This window comes from Eschrichtius robustus, chromosome 3, assembly GCF_028021215.1.
Source record: "Eschrichtius robustus isolate mEscRob2 chromosome 3, mEscRob2.pri, whole genome shotgun sequence".
NCBI lineage: Eukaryota > Metazoa > Chordata > Mammalia > Artiodactyla > Eschrichtiidae > Eschrichtius > Eschrichtius robustus.
In genome coordinates, this window is record NC_090826.1 from 167,426,397 (window position 1) to 167,438,533 (window position 12,137).

Below are 12,137 nucleotides of genomic sequence, written 5' to 3' on the forward strand. Positions count from 1 at the left end.
CCTGTGTTCATTTTGTGTAACAGTTTGAAAGTGTTGACTGAGTTGAGGCCTAGAACTGTGTATCTATCTTTATGTAGCACAGTTTATCAGAATGTGAAGAACCTGATAGCAGCGTGAAAGCTTCTGAGCTCATCCTGGCAAATTCTAGTTTTGTTTTTATGTATTTTATTGTTTCAACATTATCCACTTAAACTTTTTTTTCTGGGTTACCCTCTAGCTGTAATGAGTACCCTTCTCGTGTTTTCTAGTTTTGGGGGTTACTTTCTATGTTACACATGTTTATGTGAGTTAAAGAGTTTTGGTTGCAGGAAGTGGAGACTTGGCTTACCTTAAGAAATCATGGTTTTAGTGCAGGGAGGAGGTGGGAAGCCCTCGGGGGCTGAGCCCGCTGACCCAGTGGGCCGTCTTCTCTTGTGCATGTCGTCTTGTCCCCTTACTTGGACCGGATCCTTGAGGCACCCAGTCTGCTGTTTTAGCCAGTTTCCATCATAGTTTCCATGAGGCACTGCCTTCCCCCTCCTTCCCCCCTTCCCCACGCCACCCCCCCCCCCCCCCCAAGAAAAGAAGAGCCTAATGCATCTGTCTGACTTCTGGGGTAATGGGCAGAGAGGTTTAAGCTGCATGGGAAGCTGTGTGGTTGACTGTCGGCAGGTGCTGCAGCTGTCGTGTGATGTCCTTGTGTCAGTGTGATCACCGTGCAGATCCTACTCATTCTGCTTTGTCAGAGCCTTAAAACCCCAATTTCCCCCAGTGTTTGGCATAGTCTCATTAATTATTTTTACAGAATGTATAATGGCCCATCAAGTTCATGTTTCACAGGCTTTGTATTCTCTTTGATTAGAATTATTTTCACAGGATAAATTCTCACAGTGGGATTACGCTTTCAAGTTGTCTGGTTTTTTTGTTTGTTTATTGTTTTGTTTTATCCTGATACACGCTAATCTTCCCGGCATAGGTCCTCACTGAGTGAATGAGCATGGGAGTGTGCCGACTTGCATTGCCTTGCATTGCCGCCATCAATTTGTTTGTTGATTCACTCAGTTTCTTCAGTACTGGGAATTAACAATGGTTTTTTTTGTTTGGGTTTTTTTTTTTGGTTATTTAATAGGTACGAAAACTTGTCTTCCTTTTTTTAATTGTCATGCATTTTTATTTATTTTTTTAAAACTTGAATTCTTTAGTAGCAGTGTCTTTAAGATGCAGTATCAGGCTTCCCTGGTGGCGCACTGGTTAAGAATCCGCCTGCCAATGCAGGGGACACGGGTTTGAGCCCTGGCCCGGGAAGATCCCACATGCCGCGGAGCAACTAAGCCCGTGCGCCACAACTACTGAGCCTGAGCTCTAGAGCCCACAAGGCACAACTACTGAGCCCACGTGCCACAACTACTGAAGCCCGTGCGCCTAGAGCCCATGCTCCACAACAAGAGAAGCCACAACGAGAAAAGCCCGTGCACCACAACGAAGAGCAGCCCCCGCTCGCTGCAACTAGCGAAAGCCCACGCACAGCAACGAAGACCCCAAAATAAATAAATAAATAAATTCATATAAATAAATAAATAAAACTCAATAGCAGTCTTTCTCCCAGTAAAAGTAGATACTGCATCTTTTCTTTTTTATAAAAAAAGACATCCCCACCCTCAGAAGCAACACATGTTTTGTTCCTGTGTATCCTTCCCAAAAGAGGCTTTGCATAAATGTGTGTGTGTGTGTGTGTGTGTGTGTGTGAGTGAGATCATCATCCCCTGATCATCTTCACAGGATTGATAAGATCTATTTGTAGTATGGGTCTGGCACATCATACTAAGAACTACATAAGTATTTGGTAAACAAATAACATGAATAAAATGTCAGAGGAAGATTTTTTTTTTGGCCGTACCACGTGGCATGTGGGATCCCTGACCAGGCATTGAACCCACGTCCCCTGCATTGGAAGCACGTAGTCTTAACCACTTGAGTGCCAGGGAATTCCCAGAGGAAAATTTAATACGACCTTTTGTGTGCACTGATTTGACTGTGCTCCGGGGATCCCCAAGAGCTCTGCAGGCGCTGCCAGGAGAGGGGGGCGGGCCGGTGTCCATCGGCCGAGCTCCAGGTCCCTCCCTTCCTCAGGCCAGGGAACAGCCAGACGGTCCTGTTGTGCATTTGCACTTCGACTGAGACCATCTGGGGAAAGGAATCCGAGGTGAGTAGAAAGTGACCAGCGCCCGTGTAGACAGTACTGATAACTGTTGCGTTTCTCCTTTTGTTTCCAGATGTTTCTCACCGTGTACCTCAGCAACAACGAGCAGCACTTCACGGAAGTCCCAGTTACTCCGGAAACCATCTGCAGAGATGTGGTGGATCTCTGCAAGGAACCTGGCGAGAGCGATTGCCACCTGGCTGAAGTGTGGTGCGGCTCCGGTATGCCTGCTTCGGTCGTGCCATCTTTCATTATCATCGGTTTTAGATGAGGCGCTGTGTGCCGCACGCGTGTATCCGCGGAGAAACTGCAGAATAGGGTGCCCATCAGAGATAGTGTTCTCAGTCCAGTTCCGTTGCGACCTACAAAGTCTTTTCGCTGTTTTCGTTTTCTGCAAGACACCGTAGGCACTACAGTATAAAAGGTCAAAAGATAGGCAGCTGATACATAGGGTGGAAGCTTCTGGGGTGTTACGGTAAAATGTATAGTGCTCACAAGTGTTTCTTGTATGCTTAAGCTGCACTTAGTTAGGAATTTGAGGCGTCCTGATTGTTTTGCCCTCTCTGAGGTTTTGTAGGTTTTTCGGGAAGGCTCTTCGGTGTTGAGTTACTGTGGTGGCAGGAGACATAGGCATTGTTTTAAGCTTTGACATCAACCCCCTTACTTAGTTCTTTGGAGCCCTGAAATGGGACAGCCTGGTTTCTTTTTGGCCCCTTAGGAGTTTGTAGATGGCGGGAATAATTTTTCATGATTTCTGCTTTGTTTCTGTGCAGCCTGGGTGAGCTCCCACTGTTTCCTTTTTCTCCCCTGGGGGTGCAGTGTCACAGCACACGTTTCCCACTGTGTTCATTGCATTCACACCGTTCACGGTATGTGACTCCAGCTGAGCGCCCACTGCTTGCCAGGCGAGTCCTCTTATTCATCTTCCGTTGACTTCCCTACAGCTGGGTGTTCAGGAAGGTCTTCTGCACTCTCCCCGAATTGCTTACTTCACATAGGAGCTAGATTAGACCATTCCCATAAAGAAACCCAAGTGATCCTTTTTCAATAAAAATCTGATAGTTCGACTTTCCTGTTTAAACTCTTTGATGGCTTTCTCTTCTACTTAGAATAAAATCCAATGTCTTGATCTGAGATTGTGAGGTCTTTGATGTCATCTGGTGCCATTTTCCTCCTTGCCTGCCTCCTGCAGCTTTTTTATATTCCTGGATAAACGACGCTCTTTCCCGCCTAAGAGCCAGTGGCACCAGCTGTTCCCACTTTCTCTATTGCTCTCCCTCCAGATTTTGTCATTGCCGGTTCCTTCTGGCCATTTGGATTGCAGCTAAAACACTGCCTCCGCAGAGATGCTTCTCCCGAGCTTCCTACGAAAGCAGGCATGAGGTTCTCTGTTATACAATTCCATCCTGATTTGATCCTCTGCGTGAGATGTGTCTGTCTGTTTTCTTGTGTGTGTTTATTAGTTTATTGCCTCTTTAATCCCCGTAGCCTCACACACACACACAAGAATGTAAACTCCCTAAGAGCAGAGACCTGCTTGTCTTGTTCCTTGCTGCACCCCAGCTCAGAGGGAGTGCTCCAGAAATATTTACTGAATGAATAAATGAGCCTCTAGTTGCTCTGGTGGCCTCCTTGCATTCTGCAAATTACTTTCCCGAGATGATTGAAACCACGCATTGTGAGCTTCCTCAGTTTCCTGCCTCTGTACTTACCTCAGGTTTCTCTGCATGTGCGCCTACCCTTCTGGCTGATTTTCTTAGAGTAAGAAGTGTTCTTTCTCTTTGCCAAGGCTCACTCTCTGAGTTGAAACTTTTTTTTTTTTCTGGGAGCCTGGCATGGTGTCCTTTTTTTTTTTTAAATGGGAATTATTTATTTATTTATTTATTTATGGCTGTGTTGGGTCTTCGTTTCTGTGCGAGGGCTTTCTCTAGTTGCGGCAAGCGGGGGCCACTCTTCATCGCGGTGCGCGGGCCTCTCACTGTCGCGGCCTGTCTTGTTGCGGAGCACAGGCTCCAGACACGCAGGCTCAGCAATTGTGGCTCACGGGCCCAGCTGCTCCGCGGCATGTGGGATCTTCCCAGACCAGGGCTCGAACCCGTGTCCCCTGCACTGGCAGGCAGATTCTCAACCACTGCGCCACCAGGGAAGCCCGGTCTCCTTGTTTTTGATTATTGATGGAATTCTTTTATTTATTTTAATAAATTTATTTATTTATTTATTTATGGCTGCGTTGGGTCTTCGTTGCTGCGCTCAGGCTTTCTCTAGTTGCGGTGAGCGGGGGTTACTCTTCATTGCGGTGTGCAGACTTCTCATTGCGGTGGCTTCTCTTGTGGAGCGTGGGCTCTAGGCACGTGGGCTTCAATAGTTGTGACACACAGGCTCAGTAGTTGTGGCTCACAGGCTCTAGAGCGCAGGCTTAGTTGTGGCGCACAGTGTCACAACTGTGGCGCACAGTTGCTCTGTGGCATGTGAGATCTTCCCGGACCATGGCTCGAACCCGTGTCCCCTGCATTGGCAGGTGGATTCTTAACCACTGCACCACCAGGGAAATCCTGTGAATTAAAAAAAAATTATTTATTTATTTATTTATTTATTTATTTATTTGGTTGCGCTGGTCTTAGTTGCAGCAGACGGGCTCCTTAGTTGCAGCACGTGGGCTCCTTAGTTGTGGCTCGCCAGCTCCTTAGTTGTGCCCCGTGAATTCTTAGTTGCGGCATGCATGTGGGATCTAGTTCTCTGACCAGGGATTGAACCCGGGCCCCCTGCGTTGGGAGTGCGGAGTCTTATCCACTGCACCACCAGGGAAGTCCCCCGTGAATTTTTTTTAAGTGTCTTATTGAACAGCTGTTTTTTTCCTTACTGATGTGAAATGTCGCTTTGAATTCTTGTTATATCTCATATGAAGTTGTGTTTCTATAAGCTTTAGTCAGTTACTTTTATTGTTTTCTTCTAGTTTTATGATAGGACCAAATAGTTTTAATTACTGTAGTTTTATAAAAGGTTTGGTATTGTAAGGCAAATGCTTATTTCATTGTTATCCTGTAGTATTCTTGTGTATTTTCTTTTTCAGATATGTTTTAGAATTACCTTGAAATGTTCCATGAAAAATCCTTTGGGGCTTTTGATTGCTTACAGTGAATTCATAATTCATTTGAGGGTTGTTTGTATGGTGTGATTAAGATCAAGGTCTGAGGTATCAAAATCCTGTCTCTTTCATTTACCAGCTTTATAACTTCAGACAAGGTACTTAATCTCGGTAGTCCTCAAGTGTTTTCCCTGCAGAATTGGGATAATAATTGAATCTATTGCATAGGATTGTGTGAGGATCCCAGGAGCTGACATTTGAAGGGGGTCTAGCATAGCCCCTGTTAGCATAACATTTAATGTTAGCTCTCAGCAAGTAATAGCTGTTATGTTTTCAACTCCTCCTTTTTTGCTGTAAATTGTTCAAGGTGCCCCATTTTAAAAATAGTACATTTGGACTTCCCTGGTGGCACAGTGGTTAAGAATCCACCTGCCAGTGCAGGGGACACGGGTTTGAGCCCTGGTCTGGGAAGATCCCACATGCCGCGAAGCAACTAGGCCCATGAGCCACAATTACTGAGCCAGCACTCTAGAGCCCATGAGCCACAACTACTGAGCCCGTGTGCCACAACAACTGAAGCCCGCGTGCCTAGAGCCTGTGCTTCGCAACAAGAGAAGCCACCACAATGAGAAGCCTGCGCACTGCAATGAAGAGTAGCCCTCGCTCGCTGCAACTCGAGAAAGCCCGTGCACAGCAACAAAGACCCAGCACAGCCAAAAATAAATAAATGAATAAATAAAATTAAAAAAATAAAAATAGTAAATTTGTTGCTTCCACTTCGTTAGCTTCTCAAGTTTCCCATTTCCTTTAACTGACAGTCTTTTAAAATATGTAGCTTTTATCTGCCATCTCCATTTCCTTACTCCACACTCATTTGTTTGCTAAGAGAACATTTCTTGGATTCCTATAATGTACTAGGAACTGTGCTTGATTGTGAGGAATAGAGAGATGAAAGTGTCCTGCCCTCAAATAAAAGCAGGAATCAGCAGACCTTTATCATACCGTGCGACGACTGCAGGAATAGATGGATGTGCTCCATCTGCAGAAGGAGAAAAGGGTGCTGGGGACAGTTCTCAATGCTAAGAATGGCTTGTTCAAAGTCACATAGGCACGGATGCCAGGACAAGGGGATTGGTGTGGTCAGAGCATGGGGTGAATAGGTGGCTTTGAGACCCTTTGAAGTGTATTTCAGCGTGTGCTGGCCTAAGCCTGATTTTTTGTCGTCATAGGCCATCAGGACCTTAGCTCCTAGACCTTGTAAGACGGTCCAACCCAGCGTGGACTGGAGTTACTTCACTTCCTTTGAATTCCCTCTTTGCTTCTGGAACCTGGGGATTTCACTTCTTTTGAAATAAAGTGTGTGTGTGTGTGTGTGTGTGTATGTGTGGTTTTGTTTTTTTTGTGAGGAGGTGGAGGGTCTGCTGAGAGTTTCTTTTGGGTGGGGGTCTACTCAGCTATGGGTGTTTCCTCTTGGGGGGGGTCTTAGTTAGAATTTCCCCGGTTTAGAGGAGAGGGGTATCTGTGTCAACTTAGTATGTCAAGAACCAGAGCTGTACTTCGTTGCAACCGAGCAGATTAAGTTCAGGGGTTCACAGAATTGGCTGCTGAACCCTTGGCTGCTCCGTTCTCTGCCCGTGTTGTTTATTTAAGGTACTCAGATAGTGTCTTTGATTACTGACAAGTGCGTTGAGTTTTCTTAGACTGTTTCAACTTTCTTATATTAAAAATTATATCGATGTTACTGAAGTTCTTTGGTTTTAAACAGTTGCATCCTCAGACAGTATATTTGGTTTTTATATCCAGGTCCCTTAAGATTGGAAGATTTTTTGAGGGGAGCTTAAGATATCTGGTTTCTCCCAAAGTTCCCATTTATTAGGGTATTTAGCTATGCCCTTCTTTTTGTCTCTAGAAAAGTTCTGACAACTGGCAATCTCACTGGAAGAAGGACCAAAGAAGCATATTTTCAGGGCAGTAAAGAGGCTTTTGTTTGGAAATGCATGTGTTTGATTTTTTTTTTTAACGTAGTTTATAAAATTGTAATTAAAAAAAAACCCCAATAGACTGTAAGACTACACGATTTAGAACGCTATTTTTTAATGTTTCATTTGTACACTTAGAGAATCGTAGAACCATTAGAGTTAGAAGGGGCCTCAGAGACTGTCCTATGGAATAGATGACAGGAGCTTTGGAACCCGCAGAGCTTCCCAGCCTGCCTGTGGCTAGTGAGGGGCCCCTGAATTAGACTCCTGGGCTCCTGCTAGCGGCCCGGATCCAGTCCTCCCCCCTGTACTCCGCCCAGGTTTGACCCTGATTATATGTGTGGAAAGTTGGTGATGCTTCATTTTCTAAGGGTTCTTTTAAAAAAAAAAAGATGTAAGGTGCTAAGTAACTTCTGCATTCATAATGCATAATTTGCATGAAGGATAGACAGTAAATGATATGTTCGTCTTTCTTTTTACCTGCAGATAACATGATTTGTACCTCATTTATTCGTTTCTTTTAGAACGTCCAGTTGCCGATAGTGAACGAATGTTTGATGTCCTGCAACGGTTTGGAAGTCAGAGGAGTGAAGTTCGGTTCTTCCTTCGCCATGAACGCCCCCCTGGCAGGGACGTTGGTAGGTAGCATCCTATCAGTCATAACAAAGATCTGAAGTTTTATTTCATGCTCGGGTGTAGCACGTGATCAGGAGCCAGGTAATTTGGGAGGTAAGTGAGAGGTAAGGAAGTGGGAACAGCGAGGATAGACGGCTCTTCTAAGCCTTGACTGGGGGGTGGGGAGAAAGGGGTGTGGTTCTGTTTGTTCTGATTTCTTGGAAGATGGGAAAAGTTTGATGACAGTTTTTAATGTGGGCGGGAAGGAAAGAGTCAGTAGAGCAGGGGGTTGAAATACAAGAAGGAGGGAATGCTCGATGGGCAAGTCAGCCAGTGGGAGGTGGGGGCGGGGAAGGGTCCCTCTTCCATTATTTATTTATTTATTTAATTTATTTTTTATTTTTAAAATTTATTTTTAACATCTTTATTGGAGTATAACTGCTCTGCAATGGTGTGTTAGTTTCTGCTTTATAACAAAGTGAATCAGCTATACATATACATATATCCCCGTATCTCCTCCCTCTTGCATCTCCCTCCCACCCTCCCTATCCCACCCCTCTAGGTGGTCACAAAGCACTGAGCTGATCTCCCTGTGCTATGCAGCTGCTTCCCACTAGCTATCTATTTTACATTTGGTAGTGTATATATGTCCATACTACTCTCTCACTTCGTCCCAGCTTCCCCTTCCCTGCCCCCCCACCGTGTCCTCAAGTCCACTCTCTAAGTCTGCGTCTTTATTCTGTCTTCCATTTTAACTGGGTGGAAGGGAAACTTTGCAGAGGCAGGTAAATGTGTGCTCCCTATGGGAGCAGTGGGAGGGGCTTCTCATCTGAGAACATTTGTTTTCTCTGAGATAGGAGGCACAGCCATCTGAAAGTGATGGTTGGAGCCATGGTGGAGAACAGGAGAGAGTGCTGCTAGGGGACCAGGGTCCCCTGGAGGCCAGTTGAGACTAGAGACCAGGAGACCATGGGTGGTTTTTCCCCAGTGATGCTCTGCAGCCCAGAAGGTTGTAAGAGGAGATGGTTGGATTGACCCAAGGTTGGGGCTTGGCCAGACCAGTTCAGTGGAGTCAGTGGGACAGGGAAGAAGAGGATGTTGGTGAGATGGCATCTAAGCTGGGTGGGGATGAAGTGAAGGCAGAGGGGCTGCAGGGCAAGAGCAGACCAGTGCTAAGAAACTACAAGTCTCAGATTCATGCACAGGTGCAGTGAGAGGAAATTATGGTCAAAAAGTAGAAAGTGTGAATTTAAGATTTCAGGGGTAGAGCACTTCCAGGTGACGTGGTCCTGCACCGGGCCATGAAATGATCCTGAATTAGAGAGGAGGCAGGAAGCCACGGATCTGAGAGGTGAGCTTTTGGATGGTGAGGTCATCCAGAATGAAGGCAGGACTTGGAGTGGGGAGAACAGGGTGTCAGGTGGTCACATCTGCGGTGACTGAGGGTTGTGACCAGAGTTTATAGATGACAATGAGGAGAGGGTAGAAGGTAATACGTGAAGGTGGAGAAATAGTGGGCTGAAAGCAGCCCTAGACATCAGGACACAGCCATCCCTGTGACCCTGGAGGTCTCATAGGACGTGGGAGAACAGGCAGTTTCAGGTCTGAGATCTGTGGGGAAGCTTTGTTCTCAGTGGGAAGCCGCTGGTCGGAGCAGGATTACTAGGTGTTTCTAAAAATGTTGGAACTTTTAAAATGGGAGGTTTGTGACTTCAGTATATATAATTCTTGGGAGTAAGACTGTCGGTAACAGAGGCTAATTATTAGATGTCACAGAATCTCAGTTTTATTCCTTTAGTACAAATGTCCACATGGTACCCAGCAATTAGACATTCAGACCGTGGGGGACCCCAGAATTGACTTAGTCTGGCCTCTTACTGTACAGATGAGAAAGGCTGATACTCAGGGGTTAAATGACTTGTCAGAGGCCACGTCCCTAGAGGCAGAGCCAGGAGTGGAACCTGAGTCACCTCAGCCCGGCTGGCTCACAGGCCTTTCAATGTCTCTGGTGTCTGTAATTTTATTTTAAATAAGCATGGATTTTTTTTTTTTTTTTCCTAAAGCAGCCTTTTTTTTTGTGGTTTTAAGTTGGCATCTGCATCTTATTTTTATTTTGTTCTTTATTTACATTACTGCGTACATCTTCTTGTAGTAAATTAGATGAATTTTCCCCGTTCATCTACTAGTTCAAATATCTTTCTCTATCGTACCGGGTAAATTATTAAACAGCCTCTCAGTAGTGCAGTACGCAGTTTCAGTGTGTCTGTAATGTGAGAAATATAATCTGAAGATAAAGACGCTGTTTTCACATTGTCGCAAAACACCAGTGCCACATAGTGTCTAAACTGGGATAAAACAGGATTGCTGTTCAGTGTCAGCCTTTGTGGTGTAGACTTCTAGATTACAGATTAGGAGACTGTTACTGTATTCTTTTTCCAGTTTAACTAGGACCTGTGACCCAGAATGTATATGACATTAATTTGAAAGCTCTTGCTTTTTACTCTGATTATGTAACTGAACATGCCAAGGAGAAACTGGTGGAGTGCTCTTTCTTTGAGGCAGCAAAGAAAGCAGTTATTCCTAAATGATAGATTTTTTTTTTTTCTTCTATAGAAATATTGTCACAGGTTACCTGAGCTATTTTGTCAGAGAATTGAACAGTATTTAAAAGTAAAGCTAACTCATTGGAGTTAGATATAAGCGTGGTACGTGGCCCTGAGGATAGACATATTTATTTACTGGAAATTTGTGCTAAGCTTCCAGGCAGGTACAATAGAGATTTGATTCAAAAGAAATTTTAATCTAACACCTCTTGGGAGATAATTTAATAAATTTTCTAACTTCTGGGAAGTACAGGTCGAAGCTTAATTTCACATATTTGAGAAATTCTCTTTGATATTGTTTCTTATAATTTATCAGTTTAAGACTGTTTTCCCTTCATGATGCTTTAAGTGGTACTGAGAGACCCATATATTTGGGCTTGAAAAATTCTTTTTAGCCAAAAAAGCAGAATGCACAGTGTTTTCCAATTAGTACTTTCCCAAGCTAAGAAAATGGAAATTTTTTTACTTAAATAAACGGGCAAGTACTTGATAATACTTCGGAATTACCGCAAAATGACCAAATGTTCGAAATGCCACTTGTTCTGTTTTCAGTTGCTTCCTTCCCGTGTAAGGTACAAACTCTTTAATGAGTACAAGGATGGGTTGATTTAATTTTCACTTTTATTTCTTTCAATGAAACTATTCCCAATTTCACTGCTGAGTAACTAAATAGAGAACTGGGAGGAGCCACTTAAGCAAACGGTGTGAATGACCCGTAATCAGAAGTACATTTATTTTCTTAACTTTGCCTCCTGTGGTATCTGACGCATGGGAATGGTTAGCATGTGACATTTTCTAGTGCTGACTATTTATTCACCGTTCCAAGTAAGGTTTTCCAGAACAGGCTGAATTACGAGACCTTAATAACTTCATTGCTACTAGAAAGCATTTTAAATATATTTTCAACTTAAAATATCAGAGAGCATTAACAACAGAACTGAGAAATGAACTGGGACTTAAAATATCTGTCAACTCTAGTGTTAATGCCTGCTTTCTGAATTTTGTGCTTAGTGAGCGGACCAAGGTCTCAGGATCCAAGTTTAAAAAGAAATGGTGTAAAAGTTCCGGGTGAACATCGAAGAAAGGAGAATGGCGTAAGTGATCATTGTTACCCATGCCGTGTATGGACCACAGTGATACTGCTTTTTTAACCTTTAAATCTCATTCACTGTTACTTCTTTTTTCAGTGGGTTATTAAGGATGGCCCTCTTTAAAAGGCTTATTTTAAATTTATTTCTTCAAAACGATTAATTTTAATGATCTCCACGTGGCTGTCAAAAGAATTCAAATGCTGAATATACCATAAATTCAGAACAAAACAAATGTTGAGCAGGTTTGAGGAAGTGTCTGTTTTTTTGGTGATTTTATTTGTTGCCGTCATCGTTTTTAGCGATTAATGATATATTAATGCTCTTGCTACTGCGTATGAATTTTAGCAGGTATCTTTGGGATTCCTTGTAGGCATTTTCTTTTCAGAGCTTAGAATTTTTAATACTGTTAAGGATTAGCTAAATTACCTCTCTCCAACCTTCATTTGCTTCTACTCTGCCTTTCCCCAAATTCTTTGTTTTTCCCCCCCAAATTCTTCCTGTTTCTCTTCTCTGATCTCATATTTATCTTACAGTGAAGAAAGGTTGATATGATGATAACAAAAATGGTCTCAACCATTAACAGGA

General features: G+C 43.7%; 1 protein-coding gene across 1 annotated transcript in view; it reads left to right on the forward strand.

Annotated features, from left to right (window-relative positions):
- Positions 1–12,137, forward strand: part of TP53BP2 (tumor protein p53 binding protein 2) — a 67,342-nt gene that overhangs the window by 23,750 nt on the left and 31,455 nt on the right. Inside the window, exons 2-4 of the mRNA XM_068541771.1 lie at positions 2,253–2,400; positions 7,768–7,881; positions 11,473–11,555. Coding sequence (XP_068397872.1) covers positions 2,253–2,400; positions 7,768–7,881; positions 11,473–11,555 — 345 coding nt within the window. The remainder of the gene's footprint in view (positions 1–2,252; positions 2,401–7,767; positions 7,882–11,472; positions 11,556–12,137) is intronic.